Here is a 24,899-nt window from a genome sequence, read left to right on the forward strand (position 1 = left end):
AGGCAAATCTCTGTGATTTTGAGACTAACCTGTCTAATTCCAGAGCTAGTACCAGGACAGCAAAAGCTACAGAGAGACCCTGTCTCAAACCGCAACACTATATAAAAGATAATTATGACAATAACAGTATCTCTCTCACAAATGTCTTCCCCCTCCCTCCTCCCTCCAACCCTTTCTTTATTCCCCGACATCCTTCATCTTTTATTCCTCTTCCTTTCCCTTTTCTTTTATTATTCATTTTAAAAATTAATCATTCCTGTCATTTACATCTCAAGTGATATCCCCTTTCCAGGTTACCCCTCCATAACCCCCTCCATCCCATCCACCCTCTTCCCCCTCCCCTTTGCTTCTATGAGGGAGCTCCCATTCCCACCCCACCGCTCCAGCATCCTCCTGCACTGGGACACCAAATCTCTACAGGACCAAGGGCCTCCCCTCCCTTCGATGTCAGAAAAGGCCATCCTCTGCTACATATGTATCTGGAGCCATTGATCCGTCTCTGTATACTCCTTGGTCTAGTCCCTGGGAGCACTGGGTGGTCCTGCCAGCTGACACTGTTCTACCTATGGGGTTGCAATCCCCCTCCGCTCCTTCAGTCCTTCCGTCAGCTTCCCCACCTGGGTCAGTCTGATGGTTGGCTGTGAGCATCTGCATCTGCCTTGGTCAGTTGCTGGCTGGACCTCCCAGGGAACAACCACACCAGGTCCCTGTCAGCAAGCGCCTCTTGGCAACAGCATCAGTGTCTGGGTTTGGTGTCTGCAGACATGATGGATCCCCAGGTGGGGCGGTCCCCAGATGGCCCTTCCTTCACTCTCTGCTCCATTTTTTTCTCCCCTTCACTGCACATTTCAGCTAAAGTCATCCCTGTTGGGTCCAGGAAGCGTCTTGCTTCCCTGGCATCTGGAACCATCCAGTGGCTACCTGCAGTTCCACATCTCCCACTGCTATATATTTTTATTTTTCAAATTCCTGACCCTACCTACCTCTCTCCTGTCCCCTCCAGCACCTGCCCCCCTTTTCCTCCTCCTTTTTCTTCCTCTGATCAAATCCAGGACCTCATATATGGAAGGCAAACGTCCTACCAGTTGAACACCATCCTTAACCTGCATAAGCAGTTTTTCCCACGTGCTTATTGTAAAAGATAAATTGGATTAGTAATGTCTGGCCTGAATTAAGTAAATGGTGACAAAGACTAACCCTGGTAATAATAGAATATCACAATTGGTGACTGAAATACCTGTCTTCCACAAATAATGTACTAATCAGCAAACACCAGACAGGGCATGGCAGCCTCACTGCCGCACTGTTGGCTCTTGTGCTTAGCACACAGCTTAGAGGAAGGTCAAGATTGGTGGCATCCAGCTTCAGCCTTGCTGCTGTCTTTGCCTCTTCCAGTGTCCTGGTGACCCTGTGACTGCCGTGGTATTCTCTGATACTCAGTGACTCCAGCAGCATTCAGGGAGATGGGGTAATGAAGTGTCAAACAGCCTAGAATCAGGCACATTGTATAGAGTGTGACCTAGAGAATCACAGAAAGCTGGCACTGATCAGATTCCTAATTTGCTGCTGCTGGTGGTGGGATGTTTATGGCTTAATGTTTTTCCTACTTTAGACAGAATACATGTTTTTTTTTAAATTCTAATTATGTGTTTGCCTAGTGCCATGTAATTATATATCAAGTAAAGATATAATTATGGAGTATTTTAAATTAATATTATTTCTTTGATTGATTTAATGATTCTAGAGCTGTTTGCCTATTGTGCTAAGAACAATTTAGCCAGCTTTTAGCTGAGACTCATTTCAGGTATTGACATGTGTATGTGGGTGGGTGGTTAGCATACAGTTTTTAAACGTTTTAAAATTTCTACCTAAGAAGAAAATTTGCTTGTATTTTCACTCTGCTGTAGTCTAAAACATTTCCAAAAAATTTGATTTTGATCTGTCTGTCCTTTCTCAAGGACCTATGTGTAGAGGCTGGTGAGATGGCTCAGCCTTTAAGAGCTCAGTATTTAAGAACACTGACTGGTGGGTTTTTTTTTTTTTTTTTTTTTGGCAAAGGATCAGGTTTCAGCTCCCAGCACCCATGTGGGACAGCTCACAACCTCTGGCAACCCTGGCTCCAGGGGATCTTATGCCCTCTCTGGCCCCTATGTGTACCCACACATAATGTACATATAACATACTCATAAATAAAAATGGAATACGTCATTTAACAAGATATTAGACAAATCCTATTGCAAAAAGAGATTGCGAAGTAGGGTTTATTCCTTTAGTTTTTATTTATTCATTTAGCACCTATCCACCTAAGACATAGACACCAACTGTGAGGTTACAGGAGAAGTTGGGCTATCTTTTCTCATGGAACTCAGTAGGCAGGGAGGGAGACAGAGCAGTCAATTCAAAGAGCTGACACTAAGCATGACCTAATCTTAACAATAACTCTAGGTTACTCAACTTTCACTCAATACCCCAGAGAATGGAAGCTTGGGAAAGTTAATGTAGGTCATCAGCAGAAACTGCAACATAAAAACCAACCTGGGGCCGTAGAGATGGCTCAGTGATTAAAAGCACTGACTGCTCTTCCAGGGGTCCTGAGTTAAGTTCCCAGGAACCACATGGCGGCTCACAACCATCTGTAACGGGATCAGATGCCTTCTGGTGTGTCTGAAGACAGCTACACTGTACTCATATACATAGAATAAATAAATCTTAAAAAAAAAAAACCATCCTGAATCTTTAACTATGCTGTTTTACTAATGAAAACTGGGACGGTTGAAAACCGACCAGGGCATGTGTATAAAGGTGACTGATTCTATCTGTGAGTGTCAGAAAGTCAGAGATGAGAGAACACATGAAATTGGGCTTCCAAAGGTAACAAAGTTTTCCAAGAGAAACATCAGCAACAGGAAACAGCATCTACAGATCTGTATTATATAACCCCGACAACAAAATCCATTCTCCTAGTTTTTCAACTGTTTTATTCTGCAAGCCATTTTTTTAAAAAAATTTTTTATTAGATATATTTCTTTACTTACATTTCAAATGTTATTCCCTTTCCCGGTTTCCTGTCCATAAGCCCCCATCCCCTCCCCTCTCCATCCTCCGTATGGGTATTTCCCTCATACATTTTTATTCCTTGAGAAAACATCAGTGGGGAGCAGACTTGGGAAGTAAATAGTGGCCTGGGTAACTCTGACTTGTGTTGGGTAGAAGGGGTTTGCCTCTGACTTATGTGGGGTAGAAGGTATTAGCCACATGGAGTTTTTGATCTGGTACCTCCTGGACCCTTTGGGAGTTTTGTGAAGCATTTCTCATACATTGTTTACCATGCTACACTTACCGTTCTCAAGGGTATAGAAAAATGGGTAACCTGGAAAGTCCTTGTCACCTAGTCATTGTATAGAAAAAGCGACTCCAGTAGACCAGAGAGGGAATTCCAATCTTTGCTTTCTGAGGTCAGCACACATAGATAATTCCTCATTTTTATGTTTATTAGTACTATCTAGTGATTAGCAAAGGGCCAACCAATGAGATTCCTCCTGCCTTCCTTCTTCGCCCAGTGCAGAGCACAGAAAGTTGGAGGTGTTTGAGTTTTCTTACCCAGATATTTTGTACCACAAAGCAACCTTGATAGCACCATCCCTTTGTTCCCATCACCCTGGTATTTTGTACCAGGCCGGGCACCTTGATGACATTATTCCTTTGCTTCCATCCATCTGGCCACTCAAGCCACAAACATGGCTGTCACCCTTAACAGGTCTGTTAAGTGCACTCCAGTGCACACAGGCACTGCAGTCACATGAGCACTTACTGAGACTTCTTTTTTGTCTCCTGAGTTGCTAAGATATGTCTGTACCCTAGTACCATTTGGCTAAGCCACCTCCATCCCTTCCTTCGTGTCCCCAAAACCTTACCAGTCCCCTGACTGGTTCTTTTGCCTCCTTCTATTGGAAGAATGGAGATTCCAGAAGAGATCTCTTCAAATAGCCTCCTTCCTCTTCTTTCTCCTCCTCCTGTGTGAGTGTGTATGGGGGTGGGGTAGTCCTGAGGTTAACATTGTCTACCTCAGTCACTCTTTACTTGATTAATTAATGAAGGGTCTCTTGATGAACCAGAAGCTCACTAGCTAGCTGGCCCCGGGGCTTTGCCTCCTGAGTGAATGCCACAATGCCTAATCAGTGGTTTTGTGGGTTCTATTTAAATTCTGGTCTTCATTCTAGCCTGCAAACATTTTACCTTCTGAGCCTTCTCCCCAATCCTCTCAGATCATCTTAGGGCCCCTAGAGGTCTACCCCTCGCCCATACTCTTACCACACGGGCTTAGTGTTTTCAGTCTGACATTGGAGCTTTGCACTGACGATTTAACTAAGTAGTTAAATAATAATTTCTAACGTTTTTTTTTTTTGACCAGTTTGTGTTGTGTCAGACACAAACTAAGCCCTGGCAGTTGATTCTCCTGTAATACCGACCGATAGCTGTGAAAGGCAGTCCCATCCACCAAATTTTATGAGGAGAGTAAGGGTTAAAGATGTAAAGTCTACCCAAGTACAAACTTCTTATCATTAGATAGACGAGTAAATATGTAGTCGGTCAGGGCATGTGCTCTGCACTGTATGCCAGCTGGTCATCCAGCCAGTGCCACCAAAGCTAGTGGATACTGCTCAAAAGACCCAGACTTAGCAGTGTGGCTATGTAGGTAATTCACCTTTGAGAGCCAATTTTCTCATGAATAAAATGGTCATCTAATCAATACTTGTCGTTTTTGATTGTCAAATGGATGAGGACAAGCAGTGTTATAGTGGGGCTCTAACCTGTCAAATTAAAGGAAGGTGGGAGAATAGTTCCCCTGCAGAGGGGAACTAAGACATATAAGCCATCCCTGGCTCCCTCTGCAGGACTTTTCATGTTGTCAGGGGAGCTCAGATGTAAGCAGAGAGCACAGAGTTTATAAGAAGCATCTAGAAGAAGAGTACTAGAAGCTGAATTCTGGGCTACGTAAGGCAGTTTAAAAAAACCCAAACATCAGCATGAATGATCTAGTTAGTTAAAAGTGCATTTCTAAATTTGTTTTCATATCTTCCGCAGAAAGGAGTTCTTTAATTAAAACAAAACAAAACAATAACTAACCAACCAAACAAAGCTGCCGCTAAATTAAGCCAGGCTATTCGATCCGTAATCCTATTTCTTAGAAGGCTGAGGCAGGAAGATGGTGAATTTAAGGTTAGCCTGGGCTATGTACTGAAACCCCGGATTATAAAACTGGTGGGATAAAGCTCCTCTTCTTTCTGTATTTAGACCCCTTTCCCACCTCTGCCTGTCCATATCAAAGGGTGCCACTTCTGGAAGGTTGGCATAACTTGTGATTGTGGAGATCTTAACAGATAATTGATCAAGTTTGCCTTTTCTGCGTTTAGACCCTGCTCCAGACATGGAAAGACGACAGAATGCTACTTCCACAAGTTTTATGTGATATGTGCTTATGGAGGTGAATCAATGGGAGGATTAATTTCCTTTCTCCATCCCCTTAGGTCTCAGAGTGCAGTTGGCCCATCAGGCAGGCCCCAAGTCTACACAACCTGTTTGCTGTGTGTCGGAATATGTATAACTGGCTGCTGCAGAATCCCAAAAATGTCTGTGTTGTCCACTGCTTGGTGAGTGATCTGTGTTCCTTCTGCTGCTGGGAGTTTGGTGAGATGTGGACCCAGCTGTGTCCAGAAGGGTAACGGCCGAGTGTAGCAGCATTTACTGAGACTCTACTTAGAGGTAAAGTAATGCTAGGCAGATAAAAATGATGGAAGAAAAGAAATGATATATTAGTGTTAAAAACTATCTTCTTGGGGTTGGGGATTTAGCTCAGTGGTAGAGCACTTGCCTAGCAAGTGCAAGGCCCTGGGTTCGGTCCCCAGCTCCAAGAAAAAGAAAAGAAAAAAAAAAACTATCTTCTTATTTTTCAGTCTTTTCCCCCCTAGTCCCCTAAAGGAAAAAATAATTATTAAAGGAAGAAATTTATTATTCTTGGTGGTGTTTTATTTTGTTTTTGGATGAATTCATACTGTGTAGTCCAGGCAGGATCTGAATTTGTGGCAATCCTCCTGCCTCAGTTTCCCAAGTGATGGGATTACAGGTGTGACCACAGTACCTGGCTTTATTCGTGGCTTGATGCTTGAGTTAGAGTGGGAGAGGGCTTTGTTCACAGGCTGCTTGATACAGGGGCTCTAAAATGTGCTACACGAGTCAAAATGCACTAAGCTTTGTAAGGATAAAATGGATGTAAACATATTTAATTTTCTTAACTATTTGTGTTTAAATAAAAATAAGAGAAAGTGGTATTTATCCCCCTGTCAGTAGTTTCATGGACCAGCTCTATTTGCAAAGGATTCCCAAAGGGATGGATAGGTCTTTAGCTTGGTTTCCTGCAGCTCCTTTCCCCAGCCTTTTCTCTCAGGCCTCTTAGCTGGCCCCTAAAACTCAATTTTCACCACAATTCTTCCAACTCGAGTATTTTTCATAGCACAGACATTTCCACTGTGCACCTAAAGATCACCTGTGGCATTTATTACATGGCATCACCTCCGGCCGTTCCCTGCCCGTGTCCCACAGGACTGTCCTTGTGCAGAAGGAAACTGCCTTTGAACTGTAACACAAAAGATCTGAGCAGTTAAGTCTGTGACATGGAGCCAAGCATAAGCACAGGAAATCATTCTGTCTTCAAACATCAGTCAGTTCGTGTTGTGGTTTGTTCTTTTGTTTTGCTCTGAGGGCCTCCAGGATGACTTTCCCCTCCCTAAGAGTCAGCTGGCTAGAACAGAGGAGGTAGTTGAAGAAGTTTTTAAAATTTCTGTCTCAATTCCCAAATTCTTGGCAAGAATGCAAAACGCTTGGTATCTGTAAGCCTGTAGGTCAGATGGGTAACATGGATATAAGTGTATTTAATTTTTCTGACTCTTTGTGTTTAAGCAAAAATAAGAGACAGTGACATTTATCTGCCTGTGGGTAGTTTCATGGACCATCTGTACCAAATGCCACAGGGCAGGGCTTGCTTTTCCGAGGCACAATCCATCCCCCCAAGAACAGCTTGCTTTTAGACCTAGGCAGCCTTAAGTGTTATGAGGATTTTCATTCAATTTGTTTTTTTCCTAAAAGTTTAGAGAGATGGAGCCAGGCAGTGGTGATGCAAGCCTCTAGTTCCGGCACTTGTGAAGCAGAGGCAGGTGGATCACTGTGAATTCGAGGTCAGCCTGGTCTACAGAGCTAGTTTCAGGATAGCAAGGGCTACACAGAGAAACCCTGTCTTGAAACTAGATAGAAAGAAAGAAAGAAAGAAAGGAAGAAAGATAGATAGATAGATAGATGATAGATAGATAGATGATAGATAGATGATAAATAGATAGATAGACGATAGATAGATAGATAGATGATAGATAGATGATAGATGATAGATAGATGATAGATAAATGATAGATAGATGATAGAGAGATAGATGATAGATAGATGATAGATAGATAGATGATAGATAGATAGATGATAGATGATAGATAGATGATAGATAGATAGATAGATAGATAGATAGATAGATAGATAGATAGATAGTGTTTGGAGAGTTTCAAGGCTTTCCACCTTTCATACTACAATCACAATGAGTCAAATTTCAAAGCTTTGTGGATTTATCTGGGGATTCGATTGCCATGCTCACCACAGTCCAAATTGAAGGTGGACTTGCGTGCAGGTGGAGATGTTGTAATGGCGAGCATACTTACTATGAACTGTTGGTCACCCTAAACCACCCTTGTGTATTCCCTGGCTTTCTGTCATCGTGTGCAAGCTCTAGAAAGCCATAAAAGGGGGCTGGAGAGATGTCTCTGTGGCTAGGAGTTCTTGTTGTTCCTAAGAAGACCCAAGTTCATTTCCCACAACCCACATCTGGTGGCTTACAACTGCTTGTAATTATAGCACTGGAGTTTGGCTCCATTGAAACCTCTTCTGGTCTGCGTAGGCCTCTGTGCACGGGCGCATGTGAGTGCATGTGCACATGTGCACACAAGTGTTTTCAAACAAAAATTGTTCGGTGGTTTAACAGTGTGAAACATACGATGAACACGTAATTAGATCTAAAATAACTAAACATAGTTGTCTGCCTTAGAGTTTGTACTGCTGTGATCAATCATCACAATGAAAAGTAACCTGAGGAGAAAAGGGTTGATCTCCAATTACAGTTAGTTCTATATCACAGTTCATCCCTGAGGGAAGTCAAGGCAGGGACTCAAACCGGGTAGGAACCTGGAGTCATGAGTGGATGCAGAGGCCATGAAGGGTGGGCACTTTTTCCTGCCTGGCTTCCTGGCTTGCCCAGCCCTCTTTCTTTTATCACTCAGGACCACCAGCTATTTCTCAGTAAATATATGCAAGGGGTATTTATTTTCCTGAGCTTCTTGGGGAGGGGGTTATAGAGTCAGTGTTATAAAAGCCTTTCCTTGCTGCTTTATGATTTCATGGTGGGGACAGATTTTTGGTTTTGAAATGAACAATTCTTAAGTGAAAGGAACCCACAGTTCCTCTGTCCTCTCTTCTCTGCGAGCGGGCTTTCCCTGCAATCGATGTTTCTGATGCGTTTGTGGGTCTTCCTTGACAGGATGGACGGGCCGCATCATCAATTCTGGTTGGTGCTATGTTCATTTTCTGTAATCTCTACTCTACGCCTGGCCCTGCTGTTCGATTACTCTACGCAAAGCGACCAGGAATTGGACTGTCTCCGTCCCACAGGAGGTACAGTGATGGAGGCGCCAGGCTGGCACATGCGTGGTTTATATCGTACCTGGTGCCGCGGAAGGTCGGCCTCACGGGAGCTCTTTTAGATTTTTTTTTCTAATTGTTTGGTGTTATCCTTAACTATGATAACAATGAAAATGGATTAGAACATTGGGTTTTCACACATGTTCATGAACCTTCATTTGAAAGTGTGATTTTTTAAAGCTAAGAGGGAATTTTAAAGAATGCCTACATTTACTTTTTTTTTTTTCTCCTTTTTAGACAGAGTTTTTCTGTATGTCCTACAACTCACTCTGTAGACCAGGCTGACTTCACACTCAGAGATCTGGCTGCCTCTGCCTTCCAAATGCTGGGATTAAAGGGTACGGTACCGCTATATCCTGTCATTTAAAAGACGAGGAAACACGAGTGAGAACTGAGCTAAGATCGTGTTGTGCTAAGCATCCGTCTGAAAACCCACTGAACGTGTCTTGACCTTTCTCCCCAGCCCGACTCCCAGTGCCTTCCAGTTTCATGCAGTAGGCCTTCACTAAGATGCCCTGGTGGCTGGGCACCGTGGCACACACCTTTAACCTCACCACTCGGGAGGCAGAGGCACAGGCAGGGGGATCCCTATAAGTATGAGACCATCCCGGTCTATAGAGCAAGTTCCAGGACAGCCAGGGCTACACATGAAAAAAACACACACACACACACACTGGTGATTATCATATGCAAATGCAAAAATAAAGAGAGGATAGGTGTTTTAAAGCCTATTTTTTCTTATGACTGAGATATAAGAATATAGTGGATCCAGGTTAAAATAGAAAATGTGAAATGGCTTTAAAAGGAAGCCCATTTTAGATAGCTGATTAATTTTCTCTCCCAGAGTTATAATTAGTTTCTCCATTCTTACTTAAATTTCATCTTCTTACTTCTTTGGATAAAATTCTTGATAATAAATTCTAAAGTTTAGCCAACTCTGCCTTTTGCTGACATGCTTGCTTAATCTGCTAGGTTTAATAGAAATAGATGCTCGAATATCAGGCTAGCGGGACGGGCGTTCTCACAAGCTTCCGACTGACTGCACACCCTGCTGTTAGCTCAGCATGTTAGTGGAACAAACTCTTTCTCATTTAAGACAAGACCTATTTATTTTTATGTTATGAATATGCATGTTTTGCTTATATGCATGTTAAGTACAATGCATACATATCTGGTGCCTGTGAGGCCAGAAAAAAAGGTGTCAGACCCACTTGGAATTGAAGTTACAGACTCGGTGAGCAACCACATGGCTGCTGGGAACCAAATCTGGGTCCTCTGCGAGAGCAGCCTATGCTCACAACCACTGAGCCATGGCTTCAGCACCCGATGTACAAGCCATCTTAATTGTCTGCATTCCCCTGTGGTAGTTAATGTTAGGAATGTGCAGAGTACACTTCCATTTCAATTTAATTTGCAAGGACAAAGTTCACAGCAGAAAATGGCAATCCTCCCGCTGTGATGGGCTCATAGAACGGCAGTTTTCTGTTTCAGGTACTTAGGCTACATGTGTGACCTACTTGCAGATAAGCCCTACCGTCCTCACTTCAAGCCGCTCACAATCAAGGCAATCACTGTCAGCCCAATTCCCTTCTTCAATAAACAGAGGAATGGGTGCCGCCCTTACTGTGACGTACTGATTGGAGAAACTAAAATATTCTCAACATGCACAGACTTCGAACGAATGAAGTAAGTCACGATGTTTTCTCTTCTTGCATATTTAATTCCTGTGTGAATTGGATTCTTCCTGCTTATCTCGGTGATGGGCGATTTTTTTTTAAAGCTCAACATATGTTTAATCAAAGATGAGCTCAGCTAATCCAAGGATTTTTCTCCTTTATACGCAGTGGTACTGGGTTCTTAAGGACAGCATTTGAGTCGTCCAGGTGAGGGAAGTGGGGTGGGTTCAGAAGACCTGCACATTTAAAAAGGAGACTGTGATTAGGGTAGATGATTGTTTTAGTTACTTTTAAATTAATGTAATAAGACACTAGGACCAAGGCAACTTATAGAAAGAAGATGTATTGGGAACTTACAGTTTCAGAGGATGAGTCTATGACCATCGTGTAGGAGGCATGGGAGCATTCATTCTACCTATCAGGAGGCAGAAAGAGCTAAGTAAGAGTGGTGTAGGGTTTTGAAGTCTTAAGCCCATCCCTAGTAACACCTCCTTCAACAAGTCTACACCTCTTAATTCTTTCCAAACAGTTCTACCAACCGAGGAACCAAACTATTGAAATATATGAGCCTATGGGGGCCATTCTCATTCATTCCACTATAAAGAGGATGCACTTGAAAGTAATCATATGATCGACAAAGATGAGCAGGCACCAGTGGGAGGTCCTTGGGGTTTTGGAGAGAAGGGGGTGGCTGGTAACACAATAGGACTTAGTTGGCAATAGGTTAATTTTGGAGTCAGTGGTCTAGACTTCCAGAGAGTATAGCATTTTTATTTCTGTTCTGACCTTGGTTAGAATTTACTGTTAATGTCAAGAAAAGATGACTATATGGGGCACGGTTGTTGGAGGAAAGCAAGATGTGTCTAAAAGTCCAGATTGGACATAGAAGGCCTATATTGCTATGTTAATGCTCCCCCAGCCCAGAAACAGTGTGCAGCCAGTCCATACTGGCTACATTCTTACCTTTATACAAGATAGGAAGGAGCTTCTTTGTCTAGTCTGGGCAAGCAGGTCCCTTAGAGCCGTAGAGGAGTATTGCCGTGTCTGTGATTGGACCAGACTGGACACTCTCATGGTCTCTTCTGATCTCCGTTTAAAGAGAATACCGTGTCCAAGATGGGAAAATCTTCATCCCTCTGAACATCACAGTCCAAGGTGACGTCATTGTTTCCATGTACCACTTGCGGTCAACCATCGGGAGCCGGCTGCAGGCTAAGGTAAGCTTTCAGGAGGATGTGGACTGTCTGTGAGCTCACCTGAGTTTGTAACGTGAATATTACTGGGTCGTTTCTCTGTATCACTTTGGGCTTGATTGACATGTGGGTTTAGAGTAAAAAGGAGCCTTACAGCTTGCTGGTGTCTGTCTTCTCCATCACTGCCATCACTGTGGGAGGGAATGGAGATTGAGGCAGGTTGAGACTTACACATAGTCCTGGGGAGACTTTCTTGCATCATAACTTTCAGCAAGCCATGCTCTTGAGAATCTGCGTTTTTTTTTCTCAGTGCTGTGATTAGGGGATCACTATAACATGAGCACTGTCAACTAAGTATGATATAGTTAAATTTTTTTCCCTAAGAGATGGTTCAGCAGGTAAAAGTTCTTGCGTCCAATCCCTTATGGCCTGAGTTCCATTCCCAGAATACCTTCCCCAAGTTCTCCCTGATTTTTAGTGTATGTGAAAGGTATTGTTACTATTAGAATTACCTTATTTAAAAGTGTTTTCTTCACCACTAAAAGAAACTTTGTACCCATTGGCAGTCACTAACCATCCCTCCTTTCTACCTCATCTCCTTACTACCATGAATCTTTTTCCTATTTCTATACACTTGCCTATAAGGGGACATTTCACATAAATGTAATCATATAATATGTGGTCTCCTATGGCTGACTTTTTTTTTGCTCAGTGTAATAGCTTGGGGATTTATTTGTGTTTTAGCATGTAGCAGTATTCCATTCCTATATATAGCTAAGCTATGCTCCACTGAATGGATATACCACATTTATTAAGTCTCTATGTTTAGATTATTTCTACTCTGGCTATTGGGAAAGATGTTGCCAGCAATTATATCTTACTCAAATATTTGCTAAGAACATATATTACGTCTATTGCCTAGGTGTTTTGGATTAATAAGAAGTAAAACTGTATTCTTAGCTTTACAGAACTGATCCTAGAAGGGGCAAAAAAAACATACGAATATCCACTGTGCTGTATCAGAAGGCAGATGGGGCGTTGTCATTGCAATAGATTTTTTTTTAGCTAGTGGTGGCCATACAGACTATGGAAATAGGCCTTGAAGAATGAGTTTCTCAGGTTGGAGCAGGAATCCCTGGGAAGAAAGAATACAGAAGAGCACAGGACATTGATGAGTAAGGAAATGACTTATTCTCGTGGAGAGAAACTAGAAACAAACCTGGGCAATCATTTAATATTTATAGTCTACAAAGAATCAGATAAAGAAGCAATAGAAGGTACAGGCACAGTCTGCAATGTAGACTCCCTTTTCTCCTACTGATTGTGCTTCTTGCACATATTTTAGGTGACCAACACACAGATATTCCAGCTCCAGTTTCATTCTGGATTTATACCACTGGACACAACAGTTTTAAAGTTCACCAAGTAAGTGCTGTCTGGACCTGAGGTCTTTACCAGCATGACAGGAAAGCCATGTCTATAATAGCGTGCTGTTGTCTCCAGAGTCCTGAGCTGCAGACTGTTGACTGTGGCTTCACCACTTCGAGAGGCTGCATGTGTTTGAAATCCTTCCATTGAGTATGGTTGAGCTTACAAAGAGCAGATGGACCAACGAGTTAACTAGAAAGGTCTACTGTTCAATGTTAGGGAACAAAGGATTACGACCTTGATCCTGTGTGTTTGCGGATAGCTATCACCAACAGGAATGGCATACTTTAATTTCTGGGATGGCAAAAGCAGTGACCCCTCACAAGGGGTGACTGGCTATAGTACCAAAAGAGGTTCTGGGGAACCCAACTGCACTAAATATGGACCTGCAGATGCTATAACATTATGTGGCTATGGATCTCAGGGTGTGGCTAGATGTGGGGTGGTGGGTAGGGGTGTTTGCTGGAGCTAAGAGACAGGAAGCTATGAAGGGATTCAGGGGTTCAGGCTCAGAAGGTGGCTTTGGATCTGTCTCACTATTTCGATGACCCATTTAGCCATGCCTGTGTTTACTGGCCAGATGTATCAACTCTGCTTCTCACTGTGCTTTTCTCAATATGTTCTGTAGAAGTCCAAGTTGAAGATGTGTTATTCTTCTGTTTTCTCTATATGAGGAAATTGAGGCACAGCGAAGTAACACCTAGTTAGTACCTGAGTCAACCTAGAAGTGAGCTCCAAGCAGAACTTGACAGCTTGAGGTGGGTGCTGTGTCGAGCATCCTGCTGACTGCACTGTTTGTGCCGCTGTTTTTCTTCCCACTAGGCCTGAGTTGGATGCATGTGATGTACCAGAAAAATATCCTCAGCTGTTCCAAGTGACACTGGATATAGAAGTACAGCCCCAAGACAAAGTGATCGACCTAACTCCACCATGGGAGCACTACTGCACAAAGGATGTGAACCCCAGCATCCTCTTCTCCTCTCAGCAGGAGCATCAGGATACTCTGGCCTTAGGGGGTATGGGTCATGGATGGTTTGAGTTTTTAGGGTGAAGCCTCTGCATTACATACTGCGTTACATATTGTTTCCAGTGTTTGGTTGACCCTGTGACCTTTTGTGTTGTAGGTCAGGCTCCAGCAGATCTCCCTCCAGACCATCCGAGGAATCTTGGGCAAGGAGGCTTCTTTGCCTCTCTGTGTTGGCAAGGTATAGCAGAGCCTTTATCTTGGGACGCTTAGATGATTAAGTGATTAAGTTGTCTGCTGTCATTAAACTCTTCTTGAAGCAGTCTCAATGCTTCCTTTTTCCCTTATTTCAGATCCTTCCCATCATCCGCTTTTCAAATTGGCATCTTGCCTGCTTTCAAGTTTGTAAGTGCTCAGACTGACCAAAAAGTCAATGTAGGCTAAATTATACCTTCTTCATTTGCAGTGTTTCCAAGCCACATCTTTCAACATTGATGTAGTGTGGCATATTAGAAGATCCCTCTATAGGTTGCAGACAACTCAGAAAGACTGAGAAAGCATTCAGTTTCCTGCCTGCAGGCAGATACTCTAACGTCATGCAGTTGGGCATTGTCTCAAGCACTGTAGCAAGGTGGGATGGGTCTTGCCCAGGTATGGTGAAGACTTGTATCTCTGCTAGTTGCTTTAGCAACCATTAGCCCACATGGGGCTCTACCACTGTGCTATTTTCTCCCATACCTGGAGGCATTTCCAGATTCCTTCTCAACCTAGCACTTTACGTTACTATCTTGAGGAGACAGCCGTTGGCATCCAAGTTAATGTACTCTGGCCATGCTTGCTTTGCAGTATGCAGATGTTAGCTACAAAGTGTGGTATAGAATCGAACATTCAAACTTTATATGTGAAAGGGGTGTCGGTTCAGCTTCAAAAATGGCCTCAGGAACATTTTCTTGATTCCTTCAATGTGGGTATGTAACGTAGCATTTCTAGATTCTGTCGATGTTTTCAGTGTTGGGTTAAAAAGTACTCATATGATTCCTTCGGATCCAAAGGTTTGTTTATAGAATTTTCTTTTGAAAAATGGAACAGAAGCTTCTCAGACTCGGAAGCCCAGGCAGATGTGGCTTGCAGATAGATCATTAGCCCCTTTCTTGGTCCCTACCTTGCTTCTTTCTCATAGTAATGGCTTCTAATAATCTTGCCACTGCCATGTTAATATGTAGAGATAATTTCTGTATGGGCCTGGAAAGTTGGCTTAGTTGTTAAGGGTACATGATGCTTTTACAGAGGACCATCTGTAACTCCAGTTGTGGGGAATCTGATGTCCTCTTCTGGCCTGTAGAGGCACCAAGCACACACATGGTGTCCAGGCATACACAATACAGGCACACACACACACACACACACACACACACACACACACACACACACACACACACACACACAACAAAGTCTTTTTTAAAAGGGAAGAATCTCTGTAGATGAACATAGGTTTTAACACAATGTAATCTCTTATCTGCCTGCGTTTTTTATATTTTAGAAGGTATGTAAAATATACTAATATCATGAGTAGCATATTTTTCTCTTTCTGCAACAGTGTACACATAACAAAACTCACCTGACCCCGCAGTCAGTCATCTGATTGTTTATTTGCACATTGGCCTTTTTTAGATCAGAAATCAGAGAAGTCACGGTGTGAGGAGGACCACGCAGCCCTGGTGAATCAGGAAAGCGAGCAGTCGGATGATGAACTACTGACTCTCTCAAGCCCACATGGCAATGCTGATGGTGACAAGCCTCATGGAGCCAAGAAGCCTGGCAAAAAGCAGCAGGAGCCAGCTGCGCCTCCTCCCCCAGAGGAGGTGGACCTTCTGGGCCTGGAAGGGTCCGATGTGAGCACGAACTTCTCCCCCTTGGCAGCTCCTCCCAGCAATTCTGAACTGCTGAGTGACCTGTTTGGGGGTGGAGGTGCCACAGGTCCTGCCCAGGCAGGACAGGTTGGAGTCGAAGATGTGTTTCACCCAAGTGGACCTGCGTCTGCGCAGTCCACACCACGCCGAGCCACCACTTCCGCCTCTGCATCGCCAACCCTAAGAGTGGGAGAAGGTAATCTTCCTATTTCTCTGCTATCTCAGATTTCAGGGCTATCTTTTGGGCCAAACATGTAGAACTCAAATGTTCTAATAAGCTGAACTTTGGTGGATTTTTTTTGAAAGTTTCTTGTCAAAACATGAGGAGAATGCAAGTATTGTCCATTTTGGTAGAGAGATAAAGGGAAGTATTTAAACTCCATACTCTTGCATTTAAATTTTTACTTTTTTGAATATTTTATATATGAATACTATATTTGCATCATTTCTCTCTTTCACTCTCCCTCCTCCAAGTCTCCCTCACTCGCCTCTGAAGTTCATAATCTCCTCTTTCTCGTTATTGCCACATTTATATCAAACTACTGAGTCCCTCTAGTGTTACTCCTATGTGTTTAGGATTGCATAACCTATCTGGGACTTGTCCCTGGGGAGACCAACTCTCTCAATCCATGGCCCCTCATCTAGGGGTGGGGCTTTGTGAACTTTTTTCTCTGTCTGTGTTGGCACGCCCCCTGATGCTGTCACTGAGCAGGCCTTGTTAAGCCAACTGTATCGCTGAGATGTCATGGGTGCAACCTTTCCTTATCTAGAAGACGCTCTCTTGAAGCAGGCATCATGACCCTCTGGTTTAACTCTACACTCTTAGTTTTCTCTTCTTGGGACTTAAGCCTTGAGTGGACTTCAGTTACTGCTGCTTGGCAATGGTGGTGGATGAGCTATCATTTACTACAGCAGCTGATATTTACATGATACCCACCATTTGCCAGATATGGAATGCATGATCAAATATGCATCATTTCCTTTAAAATTCAGCAGACCGATGCTACTGTTATCTCCACTTTAGAGTTAAGGAGGTGGAAGCTTAGAGTTTAATTAGCAGCATTTGTTCAAACAGCTGGGAATGGATGGGACCAGGGTCCAATCTTGACCTGTAGACTCAGGGTCCCCCCCAACCCCCTGCAGACCTCCTGTAATACTTTCTTTGAATTCTAGTTTTCTGGATATACCTTGGCTAAACAGAGAAGTGTTTGAATACACCAGAATATGCTTGAGGGGCTCCAACCAGCAGCATGTGTGCAGAGAGAAGTGTGGCTGGTCTTTGTAGGGCGTCTGAGCCACATATACCTAGCTAGTTTCACTTGACACACCACCACAGATGTGACTCTTCAGTTTCCAGGTCAGTCACAGCATTAACATGTGCAAGGTGATCTAGCTGGGTACCAGAGATTCACTACAGCTTCTGCATAACCAGCACAAACCAGCTCTCTGACTGTCACTGCTAACCAAGATGATGTTGCATTAGAAACCGTAAAGAGATGAATCTTAACCACCACCTAGGCTGGGAGGATGCTATAGGAACCTTTCCCCATAATCATAGAGTGTGGATTGGTGGTGGCTGGATGTATACCCAGGAGCCTGCATCCTACATTGTGCCTCTTTCTTCTATGCTTTGCCTTCTTCCACCCAGTTCTGATTCACCAGGATGAGTAAAAAAGTCTTTGGGCAAAACAAAGTCCCGAGGTTAAAGACAGCACAGTGTTCCATGGCTGAATTTTAAGACAAACCATCCTAAGGATGTTTGATAATTTAGCTCGTCATGTCAGTGCGTTCATGTCGGAGCTAGACGGCACCCTCGACATCAGTTATTCTGTCTTGGACATCATACATCTGCTGACCAGCATACCCAGCTGTTAGTGGCAGTCCTAGATGTAGCTCCTGTGTCCTGTCCCTCCAGAAAGAAACAGAACGGAGGCCAAGTCTAGAACTCATGGCCTGCGTTTGAATCACAGGACTAACACTTAAATAGCTGGGGAGCCTTGTTAAAAACTTAATTTGGCCAGATGTGATAGCACATGCCTTTAAGCCCAGCAATTGGGAAGCAGAGGCAGGTGGAGCTCTGATTTTTGGGCCAGCCTGGTCTATATAGAGTGTTCTGGGCCAGCCAGGGCTACATAGTGAGACCCTGTCTCAAAACCAAAACAATACCACAACAAAAATCCTCTTAATTTTCTTAGCGAGGGATAATACTTATGGGCATAAAGGTAAAGACTAACTCTTGAGTGTTCATCCACAGTATTTACACTTCACTCTTGGTTATTAGGGAGTTTCTTAAACAAGGTGGTATTAAAAGTGCTCCAGTAATGTAAGAAGTCTTTAGTGTTTTCTCCACTGATTAGGTTCAACCTAGAAATGAGTGGGCTTACTGATTGTCCTTTTACAGCTACCCTGCCAACCTGTGTCAGAGAGGGTGAGGGCTCATGACTACTAAAGTAGGGTAAGGGATGTGCATCCTGGACTCCATGGCCGGAAACAGTATGGTATCATTACTACTGCAACAGTGCAGGTGTTGGGAGAACATTGTGCCGCTGATGCCATAGCTGGAAGTGTGTGAGCCACATGCCTCATCGCATCGTGACAGTGGGAAGTGTTTGTTCGCTGGTTTGGTTCTCGAGCTCTATTTCTAGAATGGGTCAGCCCCACTCCAGGAAGCAACAGTCATCAGCTCGGTACCTACCGATTTGGAAGTGACATCTCACTTTAGGTAGTTCAAGGAGCTTTTGTTCCTTGCTCAACAGTGAGAAATCAGTAGGCAGTAGTCAGTCTCCATGCAGTTTGGTGATCGGCATGATGTTTCGTAACTAGTGCTTGTGGGGGCTATCTGGAGTTTTGAGCTGGAAAGTTTGAACATGAGTCTAGCCTAAAGTGTCTCCTGGAGTTGAACAAGAGCAAATTTCTGAACCCCGGTTTCTCCAGGAATGAGTGACGGTAACAGCACTTCTGTCTGCCAGGGAGAAGTTGAGGACCATCCAAGGTCACCTCTGTAACACAGTATAGCCCCAAGAAGATTCACTATTGCCGATAACCAGAGCTTCCCTCCTTCTTAGTCCCCTTTCTTAGTTCTCTAGCTCAGTGGTTCTCAACTTTTCTAATGCTTCAACCCTTTAATACAGTTCTTCACGTTGTAGTGACCTCCAACCATACAATTGTTTTCATTGTTACTTCACAACTATAATTTTGCTACTGCTATCAATTATAATGCAAACATCTGTCCTTTCCGGTGGTCTTAGGCGACCCCTATGAAAGGACCCAATGGGGGTCAGGATGCACAGGTTGAGGACTGCTGCTCTAGGTCTAATAAGCTGAGTCCCATAGACTCGAGAGTGGCTGAGAGCTCAGCTTTACTCACTGCCCTGACTTTAGCTTTCAAGTGAGCCAAAGGTCACTTTATTCAAGGTCAAAGCAAGGCCTACTAAGGGAGGTTGTCTTTCCCTTCTGAGATGGGTCTTACATGATTCAAGCTGAGCTTGAACTCACTGTGTAGTCCACGATGGCCTTAAGCTCCTGATCCTTCCATTTCTATCTTTACATACTGATTATAGGCATGTGTCACCATGCCTAGTCTTATGTGATGCTGGGGATCAAACCCAAGGCTTCGTGTATGATAGGCAAATACTCCTCCAATTGAGCTACATCTCTAGTCCAGTGAGGGGGTTTTCTATTATTTTTCTTTATAGTAGTGCCCCCTGCCTGGTATTTTCCCATTAATTCCTTTTAGATGAACACTCACTAGTCACTGAACTCCTGTAGCCTGTACACATTTTGGGTGACTCTTGGATTCATCTGTGTTGATCTTGTTTTCTTGGGTACTCTGACTATGGCTTACTGGTTTTACGTTGCTACGATTTTCAAAAGCTGGCTTGGGGAGATAGCTCATTGAGTAAAAATGCTTGCCATACAAGTTTTAGAACCTGAGTCTGAATCCCCAGAACACATAAAAGCTAGAGATGTAGGATGAATACCTGTAATCCCAGCACTTCTACAAGGAGATGGGAAGTAGAGAAAGATAAGCCAGGAGCTCCAGGCCAACAAATCTGATGTATGAGCAGGAAAATGACACTATCTCAAACAAGGCAGAAGATGAGAACAGATGTCTGCACTCTATGGTGTGGTGTACACGTGTGCATATGCACACATACCACACACACCCCACACTGACACACACCACACACCCACCATACACCATACACACCACACACACACACCCCATTGACACACACACCACATACCCACCACACACCATACACACCACACACACACCCACCCACACACACCCCATTGACACACATACCACGCACCCACCACACACCATACACACCATACACACACACACCATGCACTACACACACACCACACACTACACACATACACCACACATTACACACACACACCACACACTACACACACACCACACACTACACACACACCACACACTACACACATACACCACACATTACACACACACACCACACACTACACACACACACCACACACTACACACACACACCACACACTACACACACACCATACACTGCACATACACACACCACACACTACACACTACACACATACCACACATACATCCACTATACACATCAACACACTACACATACATACACACCACACCACACACATATACACTGACGCACACACTATACATATATATACTACACATACACAATAACATACTACATACACCATACACACACGTTGACACACACACTACACATACATGCACTACACATACACATACTACATATACACCCCACACATATGTCACACATACTACACACACACACATATATATACTACACACACACACACACACATATACATATACTACACATACTCATTAACACACTACACATACATATAATGCATACACCCACACATACACACAGGATTTATAAAAGCTAATTGGACCGTCATTTGGAGTTATGGCTTTTCTAATAAATAAATCCAGACACTTTGATCTGCAGAGGTGGGGTGATTCCTGTTGTGTGGGACCCACTGTTAGTTCCGGAGAATGTTGTGAGGCTAGGAAGGGCTGGGGAAGTCAGGAGGCAAGCATCATCCTGATCTCTCAAGTGTTGGCCAAGTAGTAGTGGTAACTCTTTAATATTTATAGAACAATTAAATGACGGGATAAAGAAATGCATTTTCCCTTTGTTTTCTAGGTGCCACCTTTGACCCTTTTGGAGCCCCTGCTAAGCCACCAGGTCAGGATTTGTTGGGCTCCTTCCTGAACACATCCAATGCTTCTAGCGACCCCTTTCTGCAGCCCACGAGAAGCCCTTCCCCTACAGTGCATGGTAAGAAAGTGTTTTCTATTCAGTGGTATAGCAGAGTGATTTCCCACAAGACAACACTAAGTGCTGTGTGTGTGTGTGTGTGTGTGTGTGTGTGTGTGTGTGTGTGTGTGTATTGTGATAGCTGCTATCAGTGCATGGGTACAGAGTAGTCAGGATGGGTTAGTTTGATTTGATTTGAAATATATTCAAACACCAGATTCCAAAGTTTCCTGTGCAAAAAAGAATGCAAGGTATCTTAATATTTTTTAAAACAGTCATTATTTGTACTTGGATTATTTGCTCATTAAATTAACATATTTTACTGATTTATAAATTCTATTTTGTATTTCAAATGCAGGATGATGATTAACTGTTATTATTTTCTTATTTACATGTAATCCATGTCATTTATGAACTCATAATGCCTCATTTCACCCAACATAAGAGACAGCATTGTGTACCCAGTCATGGCCTGTGTAGACCCCATTTACTCTACCATCCTTATGCCTGGGATCTCATTTCCCAGTTTCCTCCTTACTATCTTCTTTTCAGCAATTCAGGTCTCTCTCTCTCTCTCTCTCTCTCTCTCTCTCTCTCTCTCTCTCTCCATTTTACATTCTGATGGATATCAGAATTAACATCAGAATGTAAAGGAAGCCCGTGAGCAAATGCTGACAAAGCTGCCTATTTTTGGAACTTTTTCTTGAGTGACTGCTGAGCTGAAGCAGGGAAGAGTAGAAAGGAAAGAACTATCATCACTGATAATGATGTAATGGTGTGTGCTTTTAAATTAACTAACCAATGGGAAGGCACATGATATGTTGACAGTGGGTAAATACTACAGATGACTATGAAGCCTTAGAATGCTGGTCCTGGTGCCTTAGGCCCTTCGTTTGTGTGGAATGTGGGCATGTGTCTATGTGTGGTATATGTACATGTAATGTGTGTATAGTGTATGTACATGTGATGTGTGTGTGCATGTATATTTGTGTTGTATGTAAGTGGGATATGTGTGGCATATGGTGTGTGTGTGTGTGGTGGTGGTGGTGTGTGCATGTCTGTTGTGTGTATGTGGGATGCATATATGAGGTATATATGTGAAATGTGTGTGTGGTGTATATGTGTAGTAGGTGTATGTGGTGTGTGTATCTGTGGTGTATGTGTGTTTGTGGAGTGTATGTATGTGGTGTGTGTGTGTGTGTGTGTGTGTGTGTGTGTTTTCAATGCCAATTGTAATGCTAGTTTAGTGACTGAATTCTACTGAATTTTATGGGCAGAGTCCTAGAGAGAGATTCTCTCCTCCGGCAATACATTTCATTTCAGTTCTACTCAGAACTTTGTGAGAGGTCAGAGTAGTCTCTGTTGAAGCTCTATCAGGTTTCTTTTTTAAGGATTTTTTCCCGGAGCTGGGGTCCGAACCCAGGGCCTTTCGCTTGCTAGGCAAGCGCTCTACCGCTGAGCTAAATCCCCAACCCCATCAGGTTTCTTTTTGAGTGACAGTAGACACATATCTGCCACCAGCATAGTGGGCAATGCATAGTTTTTGCCTAATCAGTGTTCTGAATGGCTCATTATTCTCAATTCACGTCAAAGCCAAGGCAAAAACAGGGCCCAGTTCTGAGTGGTTTGTGCCTTGTTGCCCTTCTCTGCACTGAGCTAAGCCACACTGAGTTTAAGGATATTTCCCTCTTTTTGCATGACCCAGAATAAGTATAGAAGTGGAGTACACAAAGATAGTTCTTGCATTCAAGGTACTCAAAATTTAAGGGAGAAAGACACATGCACAATGATAATTACAAGTCAGTGGATACAAAGGCAACATAGAGGTAAGCCAAGGAATGAACGGCAAAAGCCTCCGACTTCTACCGAGCTCCGGTGAGCATGCTCAGGTGAAAGCAGCAAATATCCCTGTTGCAGAGTGGAGTAAAAGCCCAGGCAGCGGAATGAATCCATTAACTCTCTAGAAGCAGTGCAGAGCCATGAGGGCTAGATTGTCCTATGTAAACTCAGAAGAGCGGGTTCTGAGCCACCTTGTTCTCATCCATCTCCTCTCCATTTGCAGCTTCTAGCACTCCTGCTGTGAACATCCAACCAGACATTGCTGGAGGTTGGGACTGGCATGCCAAACCAGGTAAAGACCAGTGGATTATTTTTGTATACACATGATCAGTGGCAAATGCATGGTCCTTCAGCCAAGATGAAATACTTGAAATATTATAGTATACTGTGTAGTTTGATCATGCCTAAAGATCTGCTTACCAATGTACTTGATGACATGAAGCCTGTGTGTGTGTGTGTGTGTGTGTCTGTGTGTCTGTGTGTGCGCACACTATTTGACTTTCCAAGACTCAACAGTACAATTAGATGAATTTGAACTGGTTTTACCACTTAGACTTTCCTGTTCTTGGTTTTTGTTTTTTTTATGTTGTTGACTTTGGATAAGTCTTAGCTTCAGTTTTCTCATCTGAGAAATGGAGCAAACAATGTTTATTTACCCTATACAGCAAAGTAAGTATAAATAAAACAATGTAGATGTATCCCTGCCCCCATTGCTCACAAAGCTCTACCCCACCAAGTTTCCATGGCTTCCTCTCCTCAGCCCCAGATAACCAGCAGCCTATTTTCACTGAGTTTGACTGGATAGGTTTCCTACTCAGTAGAATGTCATAGCATTTGTGCTTTTGTGAGTGCCTTACGCCATTTTATAAAATGTCCCAAGGTTTATCCATATTGTAATCCATAAGAATATTTCTTCCTTTCTAAAGGCTCACTCATATTTCACTGCTCACATAATACCTAACATTTTTCCTTCCTGTCATTTTCTGTGGACAGGACTAATGACTACGGTTGTGTAATATCTCCTTGAGGTCCTTATTAATGAGTACCTTGGATATATTCCCAGGAACATGGATACTAAATCATGGTTTTTTAAATCAGTGAAGATTCTGTATATTACTTCCCAAAGTAGTGGTACCATTCTGCATTTCTGCCCACAGAGTACATGGATTCCGATTCCTTCTCATTCTTACAAACACCTATTTTTTTTTAACAAATGCCAATTGTCTTAGTCAGGGTTTTACTGCTGTGAACAGACACCATGACCAAGGCAAGTCTTATAAATGACAGCATTTTAATTGGGGCTGGCTTAGAGGTTCAGAGGTTCAGTCCAGTATCATCAAGGTGGGAACATGACAGCATCCAGGAAGACAGGGTGCAGGAGGAGCTAAGAGTTCTAGATCTTTAACTGTCTGGCTTCCAGACAGCTAGGATGAGGTTCTTTAAGCCCACACCCACAATGCCATACCTACTCCAAAAGGCCACACCTACTCGACAGGGCCTCACCTTCTCATAGTGCCGCTCCCTGGGCTGAGCAAGTACAAACCATCACACCAATCTTGACAGGCATAAGGTAATATCTCATTGTTTACTTGATTGGCATTTCCTTTAATAATCAGTGACTGTGGTGATTTGAATAAGAATGCACACATAAATGAGTAGTTGGTCCCAGTTGGTGGAACTGTTTGAGAAGGGGGTGGTGTGTCACTGAGAGTGGACTTGAAATTTCAAAACCCCACCCCATTCCCAGTTAGCTTTCTATGCCCCATGCTTGTGGGTGAGATGCAAGCTCT

At 43.3% G+C, this 24,899-nt stretch overlaps 1 protein-coding gene across 4 annotated transcripts in view; it reads left to right on the plus strand.

Annotated features, from left to right (window-relative positions):
• Dnajc6 (DnaJ heat shock protein family (Hsp40) member C6) overlaps positions 1 to 24,899 on the plus strand; it is a 156,560-nt gene that overhangs the window by 109,335 nt on the left and 22,326 nt on the right. For all 4 annotated transcript variants that reach the window (XM_087549066.1, XM_087549068.1, XM_087549067.1 and 1 more), the window contains 10 exon segments: positions 5,529 to 5,651; positions 8,630 to 8,763; positions 10,282 to 10,476; positions 11,566 to 11,683; positions 13,005 to 13,084; positions 13,910 to 14,103; positions 14,212 to 14,292; positions 15,723 to 16,157; positions 21,157 to 21,291; positions 23,333 to 23,401. In XM_087549066.1, the coding sequence (XP_087405192.1) occupies positions 5,529 to 5,651; positions 8,630 to 8,763; positions 10,282 to 10,476; positions 11,566 to 11,683; positions 13,005 to 13,084; positions 13,910 to 14,103; positions 14,212 to 14,292; positions 15,723 to 16,157; positions 21,157 to 21,291; positions 23,333 to 23,401 (1,564 nt within the window).

The sequence above is a fragment of the Rattus norvegicus genome, chromosome 5, assembly GCF_021556685.1.
Source record: "Rattus norvegicus strain SHRSP/BbbUtx chromosome 5, alternate assembly SHRSP_T2T, whole genome shotgun sequence".
Classification (NCBI taxonomy): domain Eukaryota; kingdom Metazoa; phylum Chordata; class Mammalia; order Rodentia; family Muridae; genus Rattus; species Rattus norvegicus.